The sequence below is a fragment of the Melanotaenia boesemani genome, chromosome 2 (assembly GCF_017639745.1).
Source record: "Melanotaenia boesemani isolate fMelBoe1 chromosome 2, fMelBoe1.pri, whole genome shotgun sequence".
NCBI classification, from domain to species: domain Eukaryota; kingdom Metazoa; phylum Chordata; class Actinopteri; order Atheriniformes; family Melanotaeniidae; genus Melanotaenia; species Melanotaenia boesemani.
Window position 1 is genome coordinate 3,327,371 of NC_055683.1, and position 27,557 is coordinate 3,354,927.

The 27,557-nt window shown below is 39.9% G+C and overlaps 2 protein-coding genes across 2 annotated transcripts; both read left to right on the forward strand.

Moving 5' to 3' along the window:
* The first annotated feature begins 17,946 nt into the window (after positions 1-17,946).
* On the forward strand, positions 17,947-21,434 carry hoxb6a (homeobox B6a). Its single transcript, XM_041971022.1, has 2 exons — positions 17,947-18,637; positions 19,951-21,434. The coding sequence occupies exons 1-2, from the start codon at positions 18,091-18,093 to the stop codon at positions 20,232-20,234; spliced, it is 831 nt and encodes a 276-aa protein (XP_041826956.1). The 5' UTR covers positions 17,947-18,090; the 3' UTR covers positions 20,235-21,434.
* Positions 21,435-24,698: 3,264 nt separating this feature from the next.
* hoxb5a (homeobox B5a) lies at positions 24,699-27,378 on the forward strand. Its single transcript, XM_041970962.1, has 2 exons — positions 24,699-25,601; positions 26,816-27,378. Exons 1-2 carry the CDS (start codon positions 24,905-24,907, stop codon positions 27,061-27,063), a joined length of 945 nt encoding a protein of 314 aa, XP_041826896.1. The 5' UTR covers positions 24,699-24,904; the 3' UTR covers positions 27,064-27,378.
* The last annotated feature ends 179 nt before the right edge of the window (positions 27,379-27,557 follow it).

A 27,557-nucleotide genomic window follows, 5' to 3' on the forward strand; every position in this document is an offset into this window, starting at 1 on the left:
ATCAGGCATCATTGTTCACCTTGCATTGTTCCTTCATACCATACATGACCTATTGTGTTGAAGTGTGGGGAAACGCATACAAGACAACATTAAATTTGTACTTTCTTCTTTAATGAAAAGCCATAAAAATAATTACTAACTCCATTAGAACCAACTAATTCTCTTTTCATTAAATAGAAAATATTGAAATTTGAAGACCTGGTCAAATTCAAGATTCTTCAAATCATGTACAAAGTTAAAAATTTCCTAACAGTATCCAAAACTTTTCCAATTAAGGGAAGTAAATTCAACCTGAGAGGAACATTAAAAAAAATAATAAATAAATAAATAAAACAGCTGTGAGAACAAATGCTAAAATTCATAGTATTTCTACAAGAGTTCAGTTCTGGAAAAGCTGTAGTGAAGATATAAAAACATGTCAATCAATAGGAAAACTCAAACAAAAAATTAAAGATTAGATAATTGAAAGATATGAAGCTAATTATGATATTTATTGAAAGCAGTGTACAGTATAGTGTATATTATGATTGATTATAAGTAGTGCCATTGTGTGTTATGTAATGTGATATTGTAACATGATATAATGTGTAATATTATTCAGAGGTGCTGTGAAAGTGTTAATATTTAAGTTGGTATTGATAATATAATATAATATAATATAATATAATATAATATAATATAATATAATATAATATAATATAATATAATATAATATAATATATAACTTGACTTTAATGCATTAATTAGAATTAATTAGATACAAAAAAAAAAATCGTTATAAAATTAACACATTTAATGACAGTTTGCAAGATGAGTGGAAGTGGGGAAACCAAATATAGAAGAAAAACACTGGTGGGCAACATGGTGCAGTGTCTTCTAGAGATCATGGAAGCAGAAATCATCCATCTGTTGAACATTTTACAGTGCAAACAAAAAGAAGGAGATGTCATTCCACATTAGTTCAGCGAAAAGATCCAAAAAGCCAGAAACACATAATCATAAACTAAGCAGTCACCATGGATTACGTCTGCGTCACCACGTTCACACAGCCGGGCTGCAGCTTACGTAGAGCTTCTGCGGACCTATATGCAGAGCCTTCAGCGGTGACAGCATAACTGACCTGACACAGACGCTGCGAGAGTACAATTGAGCCTTAAGCCTTTTGTGTGTGTTTTGGATTGGGGAGGGGCCTGTGGCAGCACCGCCACTCATTCAGAAGAAGTAAACCATAAGTGGTCGCACATCAGTCTCCAAAAGTCTTCAATAACACCAGAAAGAGTCACTAGATTTGTTGCTAGTCATTTACATTAAATGAAGTTGTTAGAGGGATCTGAAAACGTCCTAAAAAGTAGCACCAAAGCCTCTAAGTTGTAAGTAATATTTTAAAAGAATAAGTAAACAAACATTCAACTCATTTCAATTCAAATGCAATGTCTAATTGCTATTTTTTCATTTATTATTAGTTTGTTTTTTTTGTTTTTGTTTGTTTCATCTGAGTTGAATAATTTTGCTGCCAATTGTGCATCAAGATTTATATATTTCTAATGATTACATATATTTATGCTTTGAGCCTGATTTGAATAAGTATCACTGCAGATTATAATAGCTGATCTGCATTTATGATAGTGCCCATAAGAAGCATTAAAAATGACTTGTTTATCATTTAATCAAATTTTCTGTAGCAGTGTGTTTGAATGGATTCCCTGAACGGGAGTCAGACACAGAGTCTGTTTTCTGCTAGACTATGTGTTTACATTCCCGGGTTATTTTAGCTTTCATAATTGTCTTTATAGAAAAAGTGAAATCAGTCAAATTTTACATCATGCTTGACTTAACAGTTTATTTTTGTATTTCAGAAAAAGACAAAGCATGGAGTATTGTCTGGTGTCTAAAAAGCCTACTGCACACAAATGAAAGAAAACAGGAACAAAATAAATAATCACATTTATAAAAACGGATGATAGCTGAAAAACTATTTAAAGAGAGTTTTTGACAGAAGAACAAGAAGTACCTTGGAGATATGCAGCAGTTGGTGCAGAAGAGAAGAAAACAAAGCATAAATATTAAACTCATTTTGCTCATTTTGAATAAAACAAAACTCTTTCAAGGCAAGCATATAAATATTTCTGCAATATAAGTGATACATTTGTGGTTTAGGTACTTTAAAATATAAATCAATGCAACATTACAGAAGTTTGTGAAATGTAAAAACCTTGCAGCGATGGAACCCAGAAAATAGTGGAAATGGGGAAATAGAAAAAAAATGTGCATGCAGAAATAGGACACAATAAAGATCGGGATTTATTTTACAGCTGCAGAGTTTAGAGGAAAAACAAACAGGATGACAGCTTTGTTGTTGCTGTAATAACAAATCAGCTCTTTTGCAGGTTTATTTTCATTAAAAGGACATGATCTTAAATTTTTTCCCTCTGAACTGTTTCGGTTATAAATCAGAGGAGATTGATTCCTATTGAAACATGTATCTACTCACTGAAAGCTAGGGATATTCAGCTTTTGTATAATTTCAGAATGAACGTAGAATTCACTATAAACTGGAAAGGTGAAGTTAATTTGACTTTCATAAACTGAAATGTTCATTAAACTGTTCAATGTTTAACTTTTTATACTAAATGTTGTTCTCTAACAAATTCATTAACTAAAAAAAAAAAAAAGTGTCTGAACCATGAATGGCCCACTAAATGTTTGGATTCAATGACAGCTTCCACATAAACCAGGGCTACTCAGTTCAGTTGTACAAGGGCCGCAGTCCTGCAGGTTTTCAGTGTGTCCCCGCTCCTACACACCTGATTCAAATTGATGATTCATTGTACAGAATTTCATTGGCTGTTGGATGTATTTATTTCAGTCAGGTGGGTTGGAGTAGGGAAACATTGAAAACCTGCCGGAATGTGGCCTTAATAGGACCGAATTGCGTAGCCCTGAACTCAGTAGTCCTCTTTATCATCCTATTCATATTTAGATATCATCAGACCAAGACAACATCTAACACATGCACCATGTTATTGATATATTTCAGGTTGTGCCACCATTGCTGGTAGATTTTGTTCCAATTGATAGTTTGAGATGAAAGAATTGCCATTAAATGATTCTACTTAATGTCCTACATTCATGATATAATATCAGAGTAGCAGCAACATTTTACGTTTTGTGTAAATTTCACCTAAAAGATGAAAATCCCAATTTTTTGTGAGTAGTGTATAAAGTACTCCAGATATATACTCTGTTTTACCTCTAATGGAAAATAAGATATTACAACAGCATGCATTTGCTGATAGATATTACAGTTGCATATTTTAAAATGCACCTGTTATAATCCTTTTATTTATTTGAACTAATAATCTATAATTTTGAGCGTTTTGAGCTGTCTGTGGTTTAGCTACAGAAAGTAATGACATGAGTCAAAATGACCCATCAGTTTGCCAGCGTTTGAGTGAAAAACACTGTAATTCCTTGTTGCAGTTTGCTTATAACAACATTTCATATCGTGCTACCATAAAAATTCATATCAAGTTTTTTTTCTTTTTTTTTCTTTTCATTAGAACAGTAAGAAAAAGAGCAAAACAGAAATAGGCTCCCTGGTTCAAGCTTCAGCCGGTTCTTTAGGTGTGATGTTAACAGGTCCTTCTGGTGCTGACATGGGTTCCTTCTTTAGTCATTCTCCAACTTCCAGATGAGGAACCAAAGAGGATGCAACACAGGAACAAGACAAAATGAAAAGAGGATGAAATTTAAAGCATTTCTTTCCACTGTTCTAATGGGAAATGTGAGGTTACTAGCTAACAAAATGGATTAGTTTGAAGCACTAAAGAGTACACAGAAAATACAGAGAAAGCAGTTTTATGTGTTTCACTGGTAAATGGCTTCAGGAACACATCCTCAACTCTTCAATGTATCTACAACACTTTAAGACTCAGAAATCCAAGTTATTGGAAAAAGTAAGGCGGATGTATTCCAGTGCTTGTTATTGAAACATGGTAAATGGACTGCACTTATTCTTTAGTCATACTATGATCACTCAAAGAACTTTTACCCTACATCTCACAGTCAGCCAAACGCACTTATACAAAACTTCTATATATTAAATGTTTATCTATCAAATAAAGTTCGTATCCCAATGGTCACATCAGGAAGCAAGTTCGGAGTCCTGTCCAAGGACATTTTAATGGGTTAAAATTACGGGGGAAATAAGGGAGGCTCTGTTCCCCTGAAAGGCAGAGGAGCTCCCTTAAAGATTTTCAGCTGATAGTTTAAGAGGTAGCCCTAAAAATCATACACTTTCAGGCTGCATTTCAGTTTTCAGTAAGGTTCCTGATTGTAGTGGCAATCCGTTTCATTTGTCTTGTGTACCAGCGTTTTTAAGTAAGTCTAGCAACTAGCATTGAAACGTAAGTAAGACGAGTTCTTCATTTACATGTTTCATAAGAACTCAAAATTGTACAGAATCATGGTGAAAAGAAACTGTGCTGGTTCCAATGTCTCGCTTTAGTCTGACTAATTAAACAAGTGAAGCTGAAACCTAAAGCCAAACAGGAAATGACTTTTATTGTAGTATGTTGTGTTCATGTGTAGCCGTGGCAACTTGTGAAGGGTCATCTATGATGTTTGCCTGGTAAAAAGAATGTATTTTTACTCAAACCATGGTAGTTTTCTAATTGGAACAAGTAATGCTTTTCTGTCTTTCAGGTGGTTCAGCAAAAGTATGGTCATGCCACTGACACAAGATATTCTGACAATAATGTATGTTTCACTTGAAAAACTTCATATGTTTTATTTTACTTGTAGGAAGGGCACTTTCAATACGTTCTCACTCGTTACTCGTTATATATAGACACCTGGTCAGGCTCCCTCTACATCACATATTCACCCGTCGGGTACCTCCCTCTCGTCATTAAGTGGCATGCATGCTGTCATTTAAGAATAGAGCTCCCTAAATGTTGATAATTGATAACGTAAGAATGTGGAGGAGGACTCTGTTCCTACACATTGGAATCGCTCATAAAATGTGCTACGATCCTTCCACAGCTGTATTTGTACATTTTTTACCTTTTCGTTAAACATATTTTGTCTCACGTGTCTGAACAACCTGATCTCAAAGAAACATGTGAAATAACCATGGGGTCGCACTCATTTATGTCTTTTGGAGTACATAATTTTAAACAATTACGTATATGAAAAAGATAAAGTTTTAATAATTTTATCTTAATTTCAATAAATAAACAGTTAACACTATGAAAGTTACTTTATTTTGTGGGTGTGTGTGTCAATTCACCACTAATATCCATCCACCTATCCATCCATTTCTTTTGCTTATCCTGGGTTGAGTCGTAAGGGCTGCACACTTCCCTTTCCCTGGACACGTTTTCCAACTCACCCATAGGAGAACCTGAGGTGTTCCTACATAATGTCATCCCTCCAGCATATCTGGGGTCTTTTCTGGACCCTCATCCCCGTGGGATGTGCTCAGAATACCTCACCAAGGAGGCATGCAGGAGGCAACCTAACGAGATGTCACCACTCTCTCCATAATTTAGTACTCTAGACAGGCTTTACAGTCATAGTCAGTGAGACATATTATGGGTTATTTGGGGTTTTACATGAAAGTTTCCCTATTCCAGGCTTGTCTGGAAGTTTTTTTTTCTTTCTACTCCTTTTGTTGGCTGCTCTTAGTCATAAATGTTTGGTGAGTTAGGTCCAGTACAGAGGACACATATTTAAAGGCTGTTTTTAAATGTATACATGGGTGTGGATTGTACATTAGCAACTTCATTGGACCTTAGTGAGTGACCAATACTCTGCCACATATGAAGAATAAATATATATATATATATATATATATATATATATATATATATATATATATATATATATATATATTGCAATTACCACGTCTGCCTCAGTGATAAACAGGACAAGAAAATGATTCAGGTGTTTTTATAGAAAATTTATTTTATATTATATTAGAATGACAAGATATTATTTTATAAATATTTTCTTAGATCAAATAGAAAAATCAACACACTGAGTAAAAGTTAAAATGAGATTAAAAAACAGAAAAACATCAATGTACATGTCTGTAGAAGTAAAATATTTTATTTGAAAAAAATGCAGTACTATTTTGTAATAATTCATGCACCGGAGGGTTAAATAAACAAACATATTTACTTTTCTCATCCCAGATCATTCAGTTACTGATCAACTGACAGTTCAGCTGTGCAATATGTTGGAAATAGAAGCATGTGTTTTACGAATTGTGCTGTATTGTATTAGGTAATAGTTTTTACATAAGAAGACAATTTTGTATATAATTTATCTATCAAAAAAAAAAAAAACCCGTTCTGAATACGACCACTACTAATAACAATAACTAGAAGCAGAGCGCAGACTTCCACCAAGCCATTGTTTTATTTATTTATTTATTTATTTATTTATTTATTTATTTATTTAAATGATTGTGGGCATCGTTTTTTAGTTAGAATCTTTAATGACAAAATTCTTTCTATATCCTCAGAGTTAAGAATCCTTTTTAAAAAACTGCCTGGATCCAGACAGGGACTCGGATCGCCCCCAAAATCTAATCACTTGTTCCTCTTTCCATTTCTGGGTTTTCTTAAAAATTTAAGAAAAAACTAAAACTTTTTAAGTTATATTGCAGACAGACAGACAGACAAACAAACGCTGCCTTGGTGGAAGTAATAATACTTATTTGCATTCAGTGTGGTTAATATGCAGCCACACAAATATATAATCTCATCTTTTGGTTAAAAATGCAATTCCCCTTTTTAGAGCTTAACGAAAAAAATCGATTGTTTTAACAACGTTTTATCGTCTGTAATAATTAATGACTTTTGTAGTTGAAGTTTCAGCATTTTAACCGTCTGACGTCTCCATCCTTCACAAGATAATAAGGAAAAACCAATTAAGAAAATTCTTAAGATCACAGACATGTTTTTATATTTAATATGTGCATTGTTCTTGCACATGGTCATCAGAAAAAATAAAATCTAGTTATTAATACCTCCCATCACAGTCAAAGCATAATAATAATAAAAAAAAAAGATTCATTTGGACTGAGGCCCTGATATGTGTTTGTAGCTAAATGTCATTTTAATTTTAAAACTGATTATGACATTATTCACGGGGTTATCAAGATTAAATAAAATATTCTGGGAGTCTGAACATAAAGTTAAGATGTACAACTTCCATTTGGTTAATAACCGACATGTTTTCCCTTCAGTCAGCAGTCAGATGGCGGATAAAAGTAAAGAAAATGATGAAGAATTAATCTGCTGTCGGCAAAACGAATAATAGTCATAAAACAGAAAAAAACTGCTTTCATGCCGAAAACAGACTTTCTGTTCATTTATCATAATAATAGTTCTAGCCAAGACTTTTAGAGTCCTGTATTTCCCTTTTCTTGTACCATAAAACGTGTCCAGCACGTTTCTGACTTTAGCCGAGCAGAAGGCGGCACTGGGCGGCCAATGATCCTGGAACAGGATTCTGGGGCGGCTGTAGCACGAAAGAAGCACAGTGGTCTGTGCCACCAGAACGTCGGTGTTTCGATTCCAGACTTCCCCTGAATACATGTCGAAGTGTCCTAGGGAAGACATAGAACCCCACCTTGCCTACCGATGCGTCTACTGGTTTATGAATGCGAGTGATAAGAGAAATGGCTGATATCTAACAATAACAGTTCTGTACGAGTGTGTGTGTGTGTGTGTGTGTGTGTGTGTGTGTGTGTGTGTGTGTGTGTGTGTGTGTGTGTGTGTGTGTGTGTGTGTGTGTGTGTGTGTGGATGTAAAGCCTTTTCAGTCAACACGACTAGAAACGTGCTACAGCATAAAGTACAGGTCAGTAGTGCAGTTTATCATTCTGGCCCAGGATACATTTTCCAGTTTAGTGAAATACATGAAACTGCCTCACTGTGTATTTATCTAATCCACAAAACTAAACTAAACTAAACTAAACTAAACTAAACTTAAGCTAAATTTGCGTCTGTGGAGAAGAAATGTATTATCATACCTTCAGACTCAGGCCCGAATAAAAAATATCCCATTTAATTGGAACAAGCTGGAATCAGGCTTGGGCCTGTTACACCGACACGAAGCTGTCTGTGGAAAGCAAAAGACCACCTCACGTTGTGGATGCGTGGGGTGGATCGCGGGGGGATGTTAAGGAAGGTTTCACAGTCTTTATTGCCTGAGAAGGCCGGAAACCCCAATAAAAGCTCAAATCTGACAATGAAAGCAGTAGCTGGAGTCTCAGGGTCAGCCTGTTTGCTCCCTCTGTTCTGAGCTGCTGTTGCTTTCTGTTCAGTTAATTTTTAACTCGGAATATTTACAAGGAGGAAGTTTCGGATCCGGTCCTTAAACGTTAGGCTGGACAGGTTAGAAAAGTCACGCGTGCATGGGTCAGTGAGGATGTTTTCTGAATGGGTTGAAGATTTTTTTAGAAGGAAACTGGTTTTAGATGACGAAATGGATGCTTTATAATATCTTGGTCGGTGACTGAGTTGAATGAAATTTTACTTTCATATCAGTTGGTGAGTTTGTTTTAAAGACAAGCATTGCTTTAGTCCATCGGAGTATTAAAGCAGAAAACTGTTATTCTCGATGAGACTGCATCCGTTAAAAAAAATCCCAGACTTAAATTTCAGCTGTTTTTTTAAATAAATGAACAAATGAAAATGCAAGCATTCAAAGACCTGATGATGGACGAACGGAGGTAATATTGCCATATTGTCTCCTCCAGGTTATTCAATGCTCTTTTGCATTTAACATCGGGATGGTTCTATCAGGATCTGTATAAAGCAAGATGAACAAACAAACACTGAATCTTAAAACGTTGCAGTGTTTCTGAGCATCGTGCAGCTGCAGGACTGCAGGCCATTAAAACTGCCGCAATGCGAAAGCGTTTGTATGCATCTTGTGTCAGCCTGTGTGTCTGCAGGCCGCCATTGTTTTCACATTCACTTTGTACTCTGTGTATTACAGCGTTTCAACTGTGCTGGCCTCTGCAAAATTCTCTCCTTATTTCACTCTGGTGCCCTAAAAGGATTTTATCAAAAATTGGGATAAAGCTGAACATTTATAGTACCTAGCTGGGTTATTATTCAAATTTAGTTATAATAGTCGTATTCGCCAACCCTCTCATCCAATTAAAAAGGCTAACACATCTTCCATTTAAAGATCAGAACCTCCTGAACACCCCAAAGATCAGTTACTTCTTTCCAACAATGATCTGCAGCAACGCTGTATGAAATAGTGTTGGCAAATTTTACTTTTTTGGTCACAGCCTCTGCGTCAAAAAAAAAGTAGTATTTAACACCTAATTTCTAAATGTTTATCAAATTAGAGGAAAGTCTTGATCCGGTCTCGTTTGGATGTTTAGTGACATAAACTAAAAGTGCATTAAAATAAACAATAATCTTTACCTGTCACCGTTATCAACGAAGAAGAAATGAAAAAAGACCAACCCAGAAATCTCTGTTCTTTCTTTGGTGTGTGCGTGCGCGTGTGTGCTTGTTGTTTAAATGGGGACAGCTGGCTGGAAGAAGAAAATGGCGGCGGAGAGAATGAGTGAAAGACATGGAGCAACTCCCCTCTAACAGCACTCTGCGAAGAAATGCAATAAATTCCTTGTTGTTTTATGAAAATTTACAACTTTGTGATACAAGTTTATGAGAGGCCGCGCGTGGGGATTGGACGACGGGCTGGTCATGTGGACGCGCTTAACGTGAACATGAACTTTTTATGATTTCCCAAGTGGCTATATTGCTGCTGCACTCCTCTCCGGCCCGAGCAGCCGCCTCTCCACTCCTGCTCCACCCCGGGCTCGCGGCGCCGCGCGGAGTCCGTCTACCGCGAGGAAATCAACGGTTAATTTCTAAATGAGAATAGTTGGTGTGACTGTCGACAGTGGCCGAAGGAGAGGTGACAACAACCCTCCTTCCTCCTCCTCCTCCTCCCGCTATCGTCTGCGCTTAAAGACGGACCGGGATGGGGACAGTTGCGCTGTGATGAGGCGAAGATTGCAAGAGTAATATTCTGCCTGGTGGTGGGCGGGGTGGGGGTCCCGGAAATCCGCTCGTTACTTTACTTTTAATTTCACATCGACGTTGTGTTTAATTCTTCACTTGTCACCGCGAGGATGTTGATGAGGAGGAGGGTGATAACAGAGGCTACGATGAAGATGACAGCAGCTTCTTGATAGCAGGGATCTCCAATTCTTCTTCTTCCTCACCCCCACCTCCCTTCCAGTCCAATCATTCACCCGTCTGATGGTGTGTCGTGCCGCTCCGAGCTGCCTGGTCGTACCCGGGACGAAATGAGCTGCAGGTGTGTTTGGCTCCAGATGGATTATCGACGAACGGTAAGAAACATTCATGCACCTCTCTCACGCGGCTGACATGCGCGCTCTTATACAGAAAATAAAAAACAAGCCAAATAAATAAATACATAAGGTCTATTCACAGACCTTTATTTAACTCTGGATGATACACAAACAATCCAAACAAGTAGTTGGGATGTTTCCCGGGTTAAGGAACTTCTGTGATCTATTGTCTACGTGCACTAATCTTTAAAGCTGTGGGGTTAGGTGAGGAGAAGCTTTTCCTTCTGTTCTTGTTAGAAACCAGGAAATTAACTCAGCTCTTCTGCTCATATCCATCAGTGATATATACAGTAACAGTAATAGATGAGGGGTCGGCAGTTGATTGGTTTGATATAAGAGCAGGTGTTGATGTGTTTGTTAAATGACTTACCAACACATGAGACCGCTTCTGTGTCCCAGCAGCTGTTCAGCTCTGCATTGCTGATGAAGCAAGCCGATCTCGCTGCGAGATTCTATATTTCCAGAAACGACTGTTTCACATCTCACAGAAAAGCTTCCAGGTTCCAGGTGATTGACACGTTGTGTGCTAGCGTGTGTGTTTAGACACAGGAATGTTGCTTTGTCCGTCTGTCCAGTTCACTTTTTACTTAGATCCCCCCGAAGGCAGGTGGCCTGTGTTTTTCTGTCTACCAACAGTCTTCAAACTTCTCTCTGGTTTCCAGACAGTCACTGTCTCAAATATCAAACAGCTCAGTAGAATCCTCTTCATCAGACACGAAGACAAAAGATTCTTTATGTACGAGCTGATGAAATTATTCTGGCAAAGATGTTATTGATCGTTATATCAGATTCCAAAAACATGCAGCTAATATATATATATATATATATATATATGTGTGTGTGTGTGTGTGTGTGTGTGTGTGTGTGTGTGTGTAGGCCAACACTGTTTTCTCCTTTTGTGAATACAACCATTCATGCAGTGTAGATGCAACCAGAACTGAACAGAGATCATTTTTTGTCCTGGCTTCATTTTGTGTTTTCTGGTTTTATTATTTGTTTTGTGTTGCTGTTTTTGGTTCTTTCTCAGCCATGTGTACACTAAATTTTCCTAATTACAACACGTTTTGCTGTGAGGCTGGATCTTATTTCTGTCCAAAGCCGATAGACTATTTAAATTTGAATAATGAAATTTAATTTTGAAAAAAATATGTCTTATTTTTAGATGAAAACTAACAGGAATCACCAAGGTGTGTACACAAACAATAACAAACTCAAGTCAAGTTAATATGTTTATTTTTAATACATTTATAATTTATATAATTATATCATTTTAAAACAGCTTTATATTATTCATGAATCACAAAAGGGAATCACTGATGTCATCACAGATCCCAGCTTCCACCTCTACCCAGTATTCACAGCGCTATGGAATTCATAAAAACAAATAAATAAATAAAAAATATACATTTAAACAACAATTTGTATCAAATAGGAGGAAATGAAGCTGAGACTGGAGTATTTCTGTAAATGGAAAACTCGCTCCTCAGACTGACCAAACTGCTGCTGCTCGGTGATTCTTCACATCAGAGATCCTCCGACCAGCTTCTCCAACGAGACACTCTGACGCCATCTAGCGCCGCTTCCACAGCAGTAAACATCTCCTCACTGTTTTCAAAATCCTCGTTTGAATTCAACATGCATGAAAGCCGTGCATGTGCAGCAGTATCAGCGCGTGGGGCGTGAGATAGTCCCGTCCCCATATTTTATGTAAACGACGACAGAAGAAACTTTTAGAAGATAATTTGTGTTTCCCGGCACGGTGGAGAACCGTGAGCGCGCCACGCGTGTGTGCGCTTGTACGAGACACAGGCTCAGGATGTGAAAATTGTACTGATTGGTCAGGACTGAAAGACTGCTTGTTAAACATCGTCAGCCAGCCATTGTACGTGCAAAACAGTTCGTGCAGCAGCTCATTTCATATATATATGTGTGTGTGTGTGTGTGTGTGTGCGTGTGCGCGCGTGTGTATGTATTCGCGTGCACGTGAACATAATACCTGGTCTTTTCTGTGTTATTTTTGCTGTTGCAACCGTTGCAACTTCTCCAAATCTCAGAAGTTTGTCTTATAGATGGAAAAACTGCCGCCATCACTTGATTTAAGCTGGGACAAAGGGACAATGTCGGACAGGTATTCAGAGTAACCCTCAAAGGACTGTCTAATGGAATGTCCTCTGACGTCATGTATGCAGGAACGTGCGTGTGAAGTCGCTTGAAACGTTGTGGAGAGAGGGAAGGATGACGGACGCCAGGAACTCACTATAATGTGTATATGACTGTAAAATCATCTGATTCTCATTTCGCATTCAAATTCAACACACACAAACACACACCTACACACACGCATCCTCTTTTCATTTTCGACTTTACATTCAACATCCAAACAGCTCGGTTTGTGTTTCTGCATGACGGTCAGAGGGAAATTTACTCCGCTGCCAAATGTCCGAAATACAGTTAAGGAAGTTGAGATTGTAGGAGGATATTTACAGCATGGAAATCTGGATTGTTTAGAGATGATGCATGTGCGTGTGTTTGTCTGTTTTCTAGCTAAATATTTAGCCGATTGTTGCTGTTACTGGGCATCTTTTTCAGTGATGTATGATTCAGTTCCAGGGCGGAACAAATAAGGACGAAAACTAACTGATCAAATGACCTCTGGATTAGTAAAAGAAAAATAAAAAAATAATAAAATCTGGAATAATCTGCAGTCCTTAGTTTATTTACCTTAAAATTCTTAGCAGTGTCTGTTCAGTTTACATAAACACGCTTTGTTTCACACACACTGCTGAACCGCTCACACAGAAAACTTGATTCTTCTTCTTCTTCTTTTCATTATTATTATTATTATTATTATTATTTTTATTATTATTATTATTTTTTATTATTATTTTTATTATTTTTATTATTTTTATTATTATTATTATTATTATTATTATTATTTTATTTTATTATTATTTTTATTAAACCCCTTACATTTGATGAGGTGTTACCTCCTCTTATTCCCGTAGAGATTTTTTGGGCATGTTTCAGACTCCCTGTGATCCCGCGTTCATTCTGCCGTTAATCTTTAACTGCTGTGGACCTTCACGGGTCCACGGAACGTTCCACACGGTAATCGTGCAGTGAAGTGACCCGGACCACCAGCTCAGGGCGAGGCGGTCAGGTGCCTCGCACTGCCTGGAAACGATGAATGCATTAAAACCCAAAAGCACAAGTCAGGCAGTTTCTGCAAGTTTGTCATTAACTTGCACAGGAGAGGTCAGCGCGCGCGTACACACACTAACACACACACTTCTTCCTAATACTGTATCGATCTTCTACAGCCTCAGTTTACGCTTCAATCCCCATGAAAGCGATGCCCGTAGACGTTAAACAAAAGACGTTGCTCCGTTGTCTTTGTATTTTTAACACAATGAGTTTATACGTGGTCCTTTGTTTTCTTGTTTTTCTTTTTGTTTGATTGATTGTTTATTTTCTTGATGAAAATTAAACAGTTTAATATTGAATCCAATTTTAAGAAAGGAAGCTAAATTTTCCTCATTATTTAGTGATTATATTAGGCTGAACAAGCAGACTGTCTTTATATAATAATAATAAAAACAACAACAATAATAATAATAGTAATTATTATTATTATTATTATTATTATTATTATTATTATTATTATTATTATTATTATTATTATTATATTGCTGTTTGGGTGTCTGTGGCTCTGCCAGAGGAACATATAACTGTGTAAATTAAATCTCGCTTTTAAAGGAAAGGTGGGTAAATAAATATTATAACTGATTGGTGCAATTTGAGTTAAACAAACTTGATCCACTTGGTTTGTTATTAACGGAAGTAAAAAGTGCTGCGGTTCTTGTTGACCACACTGAAACTGTACAGTGATCGCGTGCATGTGCGCATTCCTCGTGTAGAGAACATTTGTTCATCTGCTGTTTGTAACGGGAGCAGGCCTGGTTTTCATTTGTCTACTTTACACGGAGTCATAAAGAGTCATAAAACCATAAAAGTTCCGATTTCGCTCTTTCTAACACACACACACACAAACGCGCGCACTCGCGCACGCGGGAGGCGAAGAGGAGCCATAAAGCCATAAAGCAGCATTTCGACTCCTCCAGCTTTAATTGTCGATAATCTCTGAAGTTTCGCACATTCCTGGAGTTCCTCCAGCGCCTCTCAGATGTTTACACTGCGGCTCATTCAGCCACCAAACTCTGATTTACTGCGGGGCAAAAAGAGCGGGATTAACATTCATATCCATATGAAAAGTACTCGAAGTGCAGGAAAATTATCAGTTTGCCAACAAAAAGCCCTGGGAGACGTACAGAGGTTTCTTCCCAAACTTGTCCGTCCCGCATGGACCAGCCGTCCACACATATTTGTCTGTTGCCCACAAAGTTTTCGTTTACTACTACTACTACTACTACCACCACCACTACTACTACTAGTAGTAGTAGTAGTAATAATAATAATAATGATAATAATAATAATAATAATAATAATAATAGCGGGGGTTAAACTTTAAACTTAGGCTGTGGTCTCCGAAAGACTGAAACGATGAAATGACAAATATTCTGCTTTTAATTCATTTTCTGTGTTCATCTGACTCTGAAAGAAATCAGAAAAATGAAAAAGAAAGTTAACTGGTTAATTACTGATACCAGAGGGCCTCTGGTTCTGGTTCCGACTCTTCATCTCGTTTCCTGCCTTTCTGGGTCCCGGTTCTCAGGAACTGCCGCGCACCTGCAACCACACAACAACCACAGTGAAGCTCTGCGTAGCAGCAGCCGTCAGGATCTGCAAGCAGTCACGTGATATTCTTCATCAAAAAGGCCAAACAGTTGTTTTATTTCATTATTAGTGTTATTATTATTTCTGTTGAATGAAGCTGTCATAGGTTTGATATTTAAACTAACAATGAGACTGTATAAGTCTCTGTCTGCTTTGGGTCAAATGTTGGTCCTGGTTTTCTTTCCACTTCCCCGTCATGAACTAAAATGTTAGTTAATCTAGTTAATAATTATGACCTTGTTTCATTTAAACCCTGAAATTCCTTAATAACACTGCTCAGACATTTTCACTGCAAACACAGCGCTGCGGATAAATCCAAATGTGGGCCTCTTCGGTCAGATTTACCTTCCAGGTCGCCAAAAGCCACAATCATGTTAAGACTGCGCTAATGCAAATAGGCTGTGTATATATAATAATAGTATTACCGTCCTGTGTGTCCCAGACAGCAGGCCGTCCTCGTCCTGTTCATAGTGTTGCTGCTCATCAATGATTAAACCGCAGGCAGCTCCAAAACAATTCTGCTGCTTCCCGTTCCCACAAAGCCGGGAGGAAACGCTGCGTCCTGCCAGAGAGAGGCCGAGGTGGGCCGGGGTGGGGGGTGTTGTAAAAAAAAAGAAAGTTAAAAACAGAGATTAGAAAATCTTTTGGTCACTGCAGCAAAATCTAACATTAAACTTCACCGTGTGAACAGTTACAAAGAAAAGACGGGAATGCGCTGAAGGAGGGTGAAGGAAAAGTAAAAATAGAGTCTTTGTGTCGATTTATCAGTTGGACTGTCTGTAGTTTGGCTCTGCGGACAAGTCAGAGCCTGTGGCTGCTGAAACAAAGACAGAAGAAGACTTATTTATGGCTGGGCTTATTTTACAACCTCAGCAACACACAGGACACTCCGTTTGGAGCTGCGAGTGAAAATAAAGCCAAGATTCTTTTCTTTCTTTCTTTCTTTCTTTCTTTCTTTCTTTCTTTCTTTCTTTCTTTCTTTCTTTATTTCTTTCTTTCTTTCTTTCTTTCTTTCTTTCTTTCTTTCTTTCTTTCTTTCGTTCTTTCTTTCTTTCTTTCTTTCTTGTGAAATCTTGTGCTGTCATGAAACGTGCAGATTAGAAGTTGTGTTGGGTTTTTGCTTTGGCTTCTCTTTATTTTTGTTTTTTGTGTTTCAAGCTTTCAAGAATGAGCTTAATGGAAAAAATAATAGTTTATCTGCAAAATATAAATTCTTGGCTTAAAGTTAGGATTGAATGGTAAATTTGATCGTATTTTACTGAAATATTTTACGTTTTTAGGCAAAATATTCCTTTTTTTTCATGTGCTTATGTTTTTTTCCTTCTGTGTATTTGAAATTTATTTGCTTCTAATTGAGTAGCATTGTTATTTTTCTGTTCGTAGTTTAGTCTTATTTGAGCTATAATTCACATGGATATATGGCCACCATGTAAAGTGTCTCCGCTTTGAGTCTGTAGGCCTAATCAGTGTCAGGAGCAATGGGGGAAAAATGGGAGCCAGAGGGACTGTTTCTTTTCTTATTTCCCTTTTACGTTTCAGCCTAATCAGTGTCACAGCGGATGGAAATGATAACAAACGGTGCGCAAAGATTAAACCCAGAAAACTTGAGTTTAGTGTTGAAACATTTAGCAAAACAGCAGAAAGAGAAACAGGGGCTCAAGAATATATTCAGCAGATTCCCCACGCATCAGATCATTACTTCCTGTTGCAAAGGAGAACACACACACACACACACACACACACACACACACACACACACACACACACACACACACACACACACACACACACACACACGGAATTTGACGTAAATCAACTCACTGACCGAATTTCAGCCGCCAAACACAAATATGTAAACATCTCAATAATAGAAGAGCAAAGCCCATATTAAAGGCTGATTGAAAACTAACTCACTTTCTCTCTGTGCACGCGGACACAATGATACAGGACCTGATCAGCATACATACCTCAGCCGTGCGCGCGCGCCACCGACAGTTATACCTTTAGTAAATTCATTTCAGTGTGATCGGTGCAGGCTATTATCTGAAAACAGCTGGGAATATGTAATCAGTTGCCTCTGGCGGTGCTCCCCCAACACACACATACACAGACAGGGTTGGCGTGTGCACGCGCACGCGGCGGGTTTTATGAGAGCAACAACAAATGAGGGCCGACACAGAAGGAGAGACAGAATCAATTTAACGCGCCGTGAACATCACCGGGAACCGAAAGAAGATTAAAAAGAGAGATGGAATGACAATTAGAAAAAGAGGACAGGAGGAAGGGAAAAAGAGAGGTGTGTGTGTGGGGGGGGGGGGGGGGGGGGGGGGGGGGGCGCAGACCTCCTAGCTAGTCTTCCTCATTTTCTTCCTCACTCCAACGAAAGGAAAAGGGGACCAACTATTGCCAGGCACCGAGGTATCCCATTGGTCAGTCTGTGGTCAGATGGTCTTTTCCACAAACGCACACAGAGCCTCTCTCTTGCTACAACCCCCCCCCCCCCCCCCCCCCCCCCCCCCCCCGCGCACACACACACACATAAACATACACACTCACACACTGGCACTCAGCCACACTGACACCCCCCTCCTCCCTCCTCACCCAGCAGCAGCCCCAGCTTCGCCCTCCTCACCCCTCCTCCCAATCTGAGATAAACTAAGTGATAGCAGCAGCCCGTCAGACTGTCGGCTATAAAACACAACAAATCATAAAGTGCTGCAGGAAGGCAGAAGGAAGGAGGACCGCGAGCCGCCGCCGTTAGCCTCTGTCTCCTCCTCCTCCTTCTTCTTCATCGCGTGAACCTTGTTGTTGTGTTTGTTTCGTACCCTCCTTTTCTCCCCTCTCCTTTTCTCCTGCTTCCTCTCCTTTTCCAGCTTTCTACCCATGAGTTCGTATTTTGTAAACTCCTCTTTTCCGGTGTTACCGGGAGCAACCGGAGGCGGGCAGACGGCGGCAGCGGAGCCGTTCCTGGGTCAGATTTCGCTCTATTCGTCGGGATATGCTGACCACCCGCTCAGACACTATCCGGGGGCGGCAGCTGTTTCTGCCGCCGCGGCCGTGGCGTACAGCACGAGCGGAGGCGGCATGCACCAGGACAAATCATACCCGGTGTCCACTTATTACCCACAGACAGCGAACGGAGCGTACAGCGGCCACCGGGGGGCTGCAGCGTCCGCCGCCGGAGCTGGTGCCTGCGACTACGCTACAGCGGCAGCGGCCGCTGCAGCGGCAGCCACCAGCCTGTACCGGGACAAGGAGCACCCGTGCAGCCTGGACGAGCACCAGCTCGCGCTCAGCCAGGAAAGCATCCACCGGAAGCTGGACTGCGCGGGGCTCGGTGGGAAGGGGTTGTACGTTGACACGATGGATGACAAGCAAGCGGCGTCTACGCCGATTTATCCCTGGATGCAGAGGATGAACGCGTGCAACGGTGAGTACTCCTCTTCTTCACTCTCTCTGACATGCATATTTTATGGCTCCTTCGTAAAAACTAACGTTTTGTTTCCTCTGTCATATTCTCAGCTGTTTTGTCTCTCTTCTTGAGTTGTAGCTTTATTGTCCCGTTTGTTGGCTCGTCAGTTAGTCGTGGTATTTTATTGTCCGTCATAAAGCAGGTTTGTTTGGGTTGAAGCTGCCAAGAAAAGTTTGATGAAAGCCTGCCAGTTTTTTTCTTTCAGACAAGGAACACATAGAAAGAGGGAGATGGGGGGGCATACAGACACACAAACTGTGAATATTTTTATTTTAATTAAAATTTTTATTTCAATTTTAAGGAAACATCTTTAAGGCCCTCAGTCTGCATTGAAACAGAAAAATCCTTCTTCAGTTGACAGTTAAAAACCTCTGTCACTTCCAGTGAAAGATCACTGCTTCTGCTGTTTTTGCTAATAATTTATTTGATGGTTTGTTAAATGCAGCCGTGTAACAGGGTCATCTACTGTACACCTCTGGGATCAGGCCTGCACACATCACCACTTCAGACTGAGCTTAGTTATCTAAATTTACATTTCTATCTAGATAATGTCTTCTTTTCTTTTTGCCCAACTACAAGACTTTGTAGAAAGAATTTAGCCAAAAGATGAAATGAAACTAAATCCCATTAACCTGTTATGTGCCACTAATCTATAGACCAAAACAGAAAGGGTGAGAGCTTATGAGCAATGGTGGATGGAGCAGAAATGTTCTCATACAAAGTCAGACAGATAAGCTTCCAATAGACATAGGAGGGGAAACTGAGCAGGAGATACAAATGTTGACCTGACATAAACACACAGTGCTGGTCAATATTTCACTTTGGGTATTTTATTTATTCACAATATTAATATCTAGCCACATGCAAGAGCCGCGCGTGGTTTTCCATCCAAGATCAGTGTTTCAGATCGATACAGAAACACAATCAGCTAAACCGACAACACAGGTATTTACCACGAGGGAGCAAAAGGTGTATGAGGATAAAAAACAGGCTAAATTATTATTATTATTATTATTATTATTATTATTATTATTATTATTATTATTATTATTATTATTATTGCAGCTCTTAACCGATTTGTCAGGAACTGTGTTAGTCCTGAATATCACGAGGAAATAATCTGTTAGATCCCAGCTCAGAACCCTGTAGAACCACAATGATTAGAAAAGAAAAAAAGAAGAGAACAGAATAGATGTCCGTCTCCTGTAAAACATTTCTATTGTTTTTCTGATGTAACACTTTATTTGTCTCCTCTGTCCTCGTGCCCTCAGGGACCTTCGGCAGCCCCGGGAGACGCGGGCGGCAGACGTACACGCGCTACCAAACGCTCGAGCTGGAGAAGGAGTTCCACTTCAACCGTTACCTCACGCGACGGCGGCGCATCGAGATCGCGCACGCGCTCTGCCTCACGGAGCGACAGATCAAGATCTGGTTCCAGAACCGAAGGATGAAATGGAAGAAGGAAAACAAGCTAATTAACTCCTCGTCGTCCTCCTCATCCTCCTCTTCTTCCACTGTGAACGTTACAGATGAAGAGGAGAAACGGACGGAATAAAAGAGGAAAAATGAATAAATAAACTGATGTATAAGATGAAAGGAGAAGACTTAAGAGAAGACATGCTGGTTGCTGTAGTCCTGTCCGACCTGTGGACGCGGTGGAAAGTCTCTGTTCTCCATGTTCCTTTCTTTTCTTGTGAGATGAGCAGAGGTCAGACAGGTAGATATCCCCAGAGTCCAGGTAAAGGCGTTGCCCTCATGCATTTCCGATATCAAACGTATTTTTTAGGTTTTGGAACGCTTTAATTATTATTATTATTATTATTATTATTATTATTATTATTATTAGTTACATGTACGTATAGGTCTCCTTGTCTTCTCTCCTTACTACCGCAAAGTCTGGATTTAATTTAGTAAAACTAGGAAAGTGGCCTAAAACCAAATACAGAAAATGAATATAAACAAACAGAGGTCACGCGTGCACTTAATCCGAGCTACGGTTAGAGTTTAACCTGGACCATCTTTTTTTATTATTGTTTAAATCCACAGAAAGTTAGGTTATTCCCGTGCGAGAGAAACCTCTAGACGTTGAGTCTCTCCTGACTTCCTCTGAGGGACGTCACCCACATGTCTCAGCACACAAGGTGTCTTTAACCACCTGGTTATGCTGTGATTATAAAACCAGGCTGAATTATTTTATTCTTATCAGAGAACAGCGACAGTCTGGAACTTAGTTAAGCAACCGCGAGTCTTAATGAGCTGCTTTTCATTTTCTGACCCATTTCACCGTCTAATAGAAAATAAATAGCTAAATAAATAATTGGATAAGACCAGATTTATTAGAAATTCCGCTGGATTCATGCAAGTGTCCTTAAAGTTTAAAAACAAGCAAACTGTTAAATGGGTGAAATGGAGCTGCAGATATTGTGCGCCTGCGAACACCTCTCTAGTCCATCCAGACTAGTTCCGATTCTATATTTTAATGACGTTACATCTTATTTTTTGGAATTTTAAATGGCCCCGTCTTTTCCTGGAAGGTCTGGGTTACTTCTCTAGATCGCCTGAAATTAGGAAATATCCCTTTCTTGCAGCATTCCAAGAAAACCGCCCAACTTTGTATTTCGGGTAAAGAGTTTATTTTGTTTTACTTGTTTTTGTTTGTTTCTGTACTTCCTGTTTTGAGGCACTTGTTTAACACTTCTGTTTGGGATGTTTCCTTTTTTTTTTTTTTTTTACTTTGGCCAATGCACTCTGCACTCACACACACACACGCACACACACACGCACACACACACACACACACACACACACACACACACACACACACACACACGCACACACACACCACACACACATACAAACACACACACACGCACACACACACACACACACACACACACACACACAAAACAATAGGAGTAGACGTGATGGTTTTCAGACTGTATCTAAATTATAAATAAATTGGAAAGCAGAAAATGATCTTGTATAATGGAAAACAACACAGCTCGTCTGAATTTAAGCTTTTTCAACCGTTTGGTTTTCCAATATTTTCTGAAACGTGTGTGTGTGTGTGTGTGTGTGTGTGTGTGTGTGTGTGTGTGTGTGTGTGTGTGTGTGTGTGTGTGTGTGTGTGTGTGTGTGTGTGAGGGGGGGGGGGGGGCTTTAAACCTACTGATATTAAACTTCAAACTACCTAAAAGCGTTCAGGAACGTGTTTATTTCATGGGTTTTAAATTGATTGTTTATAAGTGGTTTTCTCTCATACTACCTAAAAAATGTCCAATAAAACATGAAGAAATGTTTGGCGAAGGCTTCTTTTATTTTGTGTGTGTGTGTGTGTGTGCGTGTGGGGGCGGGGTGGGGGTGTCTGGATTTATTCAAACATTAAAGAACAGTGAGTCAGTTGTGGCTGAAACAGGTTAATTTCATGATTTAGTGGCCTTCTTCCATTTGCGCCATGAGACTCATAAACCTTTTAGCCTCCTCCATGTTGGTGTGAAACATGCAACACCTATTTAAGGTGCGCGAGCCCAGACCGAGGCTGTATGGGGCCAGTTAAGCGCGAGGGCGGTCCGGGCGGGAGAAAGTGCCAAGCCGCGCGAGCTGCTGATGGTTGGCTGAACAAATTAATGGCCAGATGAAGAGAGAGAAAGTTGACCCGTCCTCGAGCCAGACACACACACGCACACACACACTTCACCGAGACAAAGTGGACAATGTCCTGTGACCCTTTGAACTCTGCTTGTCCCCTGAATGACCATGTTAGATTTCAATGATGCGCGCGCGCGCACACACTAAAAGACTATTTCTGTTTAACTCTTCAGTGTTTGTGTGGAGAAGTGAGATCGTTACGCTGGAAAAGCTCAGCTGTAAAGTCCATGGAAACTATTTTTATCAAGTAAAAATATTATAAGAGATTAAATGTTTTTAAGTTAAGCTGAAAATAAATAAACAATGAGCCGGTGTGATGTTTATAATATATAATTTAAATAGTTTTTCAATAGTTAACTGGAAAAAAACAGACTTCCTTCTTTCTTTTATGTTTTTAAATTTTTTAATGCTCCTGATGGAGACAATTTACTGGATTCAAGACCTCACAATATTAATTTTGTTATTGCACATTAACTCTTAAAAAAATCAGATTGTGACCAGAATAAAAATTCGCCGCCAAGTTAAAAGACATGTCATTAAAATTACACCACGACAAAAGACAACGTTTCAGTTTAATATCATTTCATTATAATTCCATGCAATCATTTTCTGCAGTGAGTCTCTGTATGACGGGGAATAGATATGATTTTGTTTGTTAGTATTATTGTTCTGTAATTATAAATCTTTGACAGTTTACATAAAAATATAAACTTAGTTTGCTCTAAATTATGTCATTTGCATTAAAGTAGTCACACAAACTTGGGTGCTGAAGACTTCCGGAAACATGTAACTGACTTGAGGATTTTCAAGTTTTACATTAAACCATGACTTTGTGACACATCAGCTCCCACTGAAAAAATACATCTTAAACATCTTCTTCCTATTTGTTTGTCTGAAATCACTGTAACCGTTATTATATTGAGCTTTTTTAATGATTTAATCATTAATCTCTGCTAAAGCTCCTTTTATAAGATGTGTGGTTTAACTGGAGCATCCTGCGATACAAAGAGTTTGATGCTTCACGGCTTCTGAAAAGATTAATCCTGCCAGGTCCTAAACCAACATGCAATATAAAATCAGACAGTTAATGTTTTCATCTAAACTTTTCAATCGTGTTCTTTATACATTTTAGTCCCGTTTGATTTTTAATTTATTTTTTAATTTATTTGGTAAAATTCATGTTTCATCAGCACTACTGAAGCTGACACTGAGTCATGGATACACGACCTCCTACAGTTTACATTCATTAGTTTCTCTTCGCACCACATGCTGTCATTTTTCTTTTAAGTCAGTCCCAGCCAGAAATGTGAAGACATGAAACCATCTTAGACACACAGATATGCATCCTAGCTGTAATGCATCCCAAACTAGGAATCAACAAATTATAAATCAGGAGCTTTCCTGTGTGGATGTCACAGATCAGGTTTAACATTCCTGCTCTGCAGCTGGAGGGGAGGCAGCGAGACACGGGGGGGGGGGGGGGGGGGGGGATTCATTTATGATCACTAGCCCGAGCCTGTGTGTGTAGCTCGGAGTTAAAGACTGTTTAGATGTTAGTTATCAATGCACTGTTTCTTTTCTGGTGAAACTTGAAATGTAAAGGTTTCCTCTGATCTGTGAAGTGAAGGAGGATGTGTTGGCGTGGAGTCTGACATGCTGGGAAGAGGAAAGACCTGTGGATGTAACAGAGCTGCATGAAGATAAAGATCTTTAAGATATTTTGACTCAAGTGAACTCGTAGTTCAGCACTCTGTTTTCTGTTCTGAATGCTGTGTTTTCATATTTATATTTATTTACATCAGGCTTTCTCTTTTATTACTTTTATGGATGTTCACGTGCTGTTCTAGGGCTTTTTTAAATATTTTGCTGTTTTGGTTATTATTAACAGTTTAAGGTCTGTTTTTTTAGTTCCCAGCCTCATATCTGGTCTCTGCTCAAACCTGGCTGTTTCTCAGGGGTCTGAAGGCCTCATATTGGGTCTCTGAGGCGGTCTTTGCATCGTCTACTTTCCCCTCTGTTCATCTTTCTGTTGATAAGTGTAATAAATTATGTCTGCAGTAGGTGGCGCTCTGAACTCACCCCACGGCACCTTTACCAACCGAGTGTGTGTTTGTTAATATCTGTGCGTGTGTATGAGAGAGAGAGAGAGAGAGAGAGAGAGAGAGAGAGAGAGTTTCACCCGCCCAGCCCTTTATCATTAGAAACCTCAGAGCATGAATTACCTTCCAAAGTTATCGGCGGAAATTTACGACTGGTCAACAAAAGCACGTGACCGCACCCCTCCTTCTTTCTCTCTCTCTCCTCCTTCACCTCACCCCTCACCTCCCCCTTCGCACACACACTCGCACACACGCCAACACACTGATCTACCTCCAACGCGCGCGCACACTAACCACCCCACCCCCATATTTGGACGGCGCATACAAAGCTAAAAACGAAGTACAGTGCAACGCCATAATTCACTAATACATCATAAATCGTTGAAAGTACCCGCGTTATAACGACCACAGAGAAATCTGACAAAGCGCGCGCCCCTCACCTCTCAGCTGTTAGCCTGCAACTCCTTAAAACAACTAAATGAGCTCTTTCTTTGTAAACTCGTTCTCGGGGCGCTACCCAAATGGCCCCGACTATCAGCTGCTAAGTTATGGAGCCAGCAGCGGTGCCATGAACAGCGGGACGTACAGGAACTCTTCCTCTGCCACCATGCACCATGCCACGGGCTCCTATGGCTACACTTACAACGGCATGGATCTGACCGTGACCAACCGTGGAGGGGGGGCAGGAAACCCAGCAAACACTGGAGGACACTACGGGGGAGGCCCGGTTGTCGAGGACCCCCGGGGCTTTGGTTCCCTGGCCTCGGAGAGGAGCTTCAGACAGCCGTCCAGCTGCTCCCTCGCTTCCGCGGCGAATTTACTCCTGTCACCCGGTAATGAGGGAAGCAAACTGGGAGCGCAGAGGTCTTCTCCCCACCCGGAGCAAGGAGGAAGCAGCAATCTCAGCTCTCCAAACCTTTCATCGTCCTCGTCTAGTGCTACCGGCGGAACGGCGCAGTGCTTCACGGAACTGGACGATGCCTCGCGAGAGGCCGAGGAGCTGCAGCGCAACCGGAGCGCCGGACATGGGAGTAACCCGCCACCTTCAACGGGGAGTTCTCAGCCTGTTCACAAGGAGGAGGACGTCCCGGCGGGATCCGCCGCTGGCTGCAGGAACAACGAGTCTCAGACACCACAGATTTTCCCTTGGATGAGAAAGCTGCACATTAGCCATGGTACATTTCCACCTTATCTGTTCTGTTCTGCTCATACTGCGGGATCAAGAGATTATTGGCACACACAAAACTGATATATTGCAGAGATTTTATGTGGATCCACAAATACACATTCAATTTGATTCTACTAAACATTTTTATTTGTTTTTAAATAAATGGAATGTTTTAACCTGCTAGAATATCATTTAACATGATTTTAGTTTAATTCACACACACACACACACACACACACACACACACACACACACACACACACACACACACACACACACACACACACATATATATATATACATATATATATACGTTGCACATAGGTTTTTTTTTTATCTTTTTTTTTCAATGATTTTCCAAATCTACATGTATCCAGAAATCACCGGCTAAACTCTGGAAAACAGGCTAAACTGTTTCTGTATCAACATGTTTCCTCATAATTCGTTTTACCCACTCCCTCACAACAGAAGCCAGGCTGGGTGGTTGCACCCTCTTGTTTTCCTGTCCCCCTTATTTTCTTTTATTTTTCTTTCTTTCTTTCTTCCTTTCTTTCTCTCAGTCCCCCTCTCTCTCTTTCTTTTAGTAAGTTCTAGAAAACTGTCATAAATCTGTCAGGGGAGAGGTAAGCTAGACAACATAGCCCAACAGGCTGGGGAGAGCAGACAGAGCCGGGTGAGAAAAGAAGAAAGAGAGGCTGTGGAAGGCATCGGGGGCTGCATCTCCTTTGAAAAGTGAAGCTTTATTACGTGTGGGAACTTTATTAGGGAGTTGAGGCAGAGGACAGGGATGTAAAACCATTAAGGCACACGGAGGGAGTTAAAAAAGGAGGGGGTGATGGAAGGTGATTAAAAGTTTTAACAAATAAATACAGAAAAGAAAAAATGAAAAATCCAACGTCAAATGAAAGCGAACATTATCATGTTGATATTATACGTATAACAACGGTTAAAATGGCTTTAGTGAAAATGGGATTCTGTGTATTCGAGACTTTAAAGGTGGAGGACACCGGGAACAAGGACGCAGCACCTGTAGCTTCAATACGGGGTCCAAACCGGCAAAAAAACAGAAGCTTTTTTTTATCTGAACTGGGCTGATAATGTTCCGACAGGGATGTGTGTTTGAAAGCAGAGTCTGGTGGCTCTGAAATGTGTTTGCTCCCATACGCAGCGATGGCCGCTTCCTCCGCTCTGAGTAACCTTCTGTCCGCTTTAAACCCTCAGATATGACCGGCCCCGACGGGAAAAGAGCGCGAACAGCGTACACGCGCTACCAGACACTTGAGCTGGAGAAAGAGTTCCACTTCAACCGGTACCTCACGCGGCGACGTCGGATCGAGATCGCACACGCGCTCTGTCTCACGGAGCGGCAGATCAAGATCTGGTTCCAGAACCGAAGGATGAAGTGGAAAAAGGACAATAAAGTGAAAAGCATGAACCTGGCATCCACCACGAGCGCCTTCCAACCGTAGAAATTAAAACATTATGTGGAAAAGAAAAGAAGCCGTCCATCTCACCACCAGGCAGCGCGTGGGAAGGAAAAAAAATATGGAAACTTGAAGAAAAAGACAGAAAACACCAAAAGAGGCCAACATGAAGTGGAGGAGAAGACTATGATGAAGAAACATGCCCCCGACAGATTCTATATTTAAAGTCATATTCCCAGCTGTACTGTACAGCAACGCAGCACTTTTATTTCTATGTTGGTCTTTGGTGTTTCGGTGCAACAGAAACAGGACTGTGGTACTTACGCACACACACACACACACACACACACACACACACACACACACACACACACATATATATATATATATATATATATATATATATATATATATATATATATATATATATATATATATATAATACACACATATATGTATGTATATAAACTCACCCAAAATAAATGCCGACGGACAGAAACATAATATTTTATGTCTTTGTCTGCATGTTGTTTTATGCC

Excerpts from the sequence above, each read along its gene's own strand:
- hoxb6a (XM_041971022.1), top strand. The coding sequence starts at position 18,091 with ATGAGTTCGTATTTTGTAAACTCCTCTTTTCCGGTGTTACCGGGAGCA. Across the intron at positions 18,638-19,950 it reads GAGGATGAACGCGTGCAACG|GGACCTTCGGCAGCCCCGGG; the intron begins GTGAGTACTCCT and ends TCGTGCCCTCAG.
- hoxb5a (XM_041970962.1), top strand. The coding sequence starts at position 24,905 with ATGAGCTCTTTCTTTGTAAACTCGTTCTCGGGGCGCTACCCAAATGGC. Across the intron at positions 25,602-26,815 it reads AAAGCTGCACATTAGCCATG|ATATGACCGGCCCCGACGGG; the intron begins GTACATTTCCAC and ends TTAAACCCTCAG.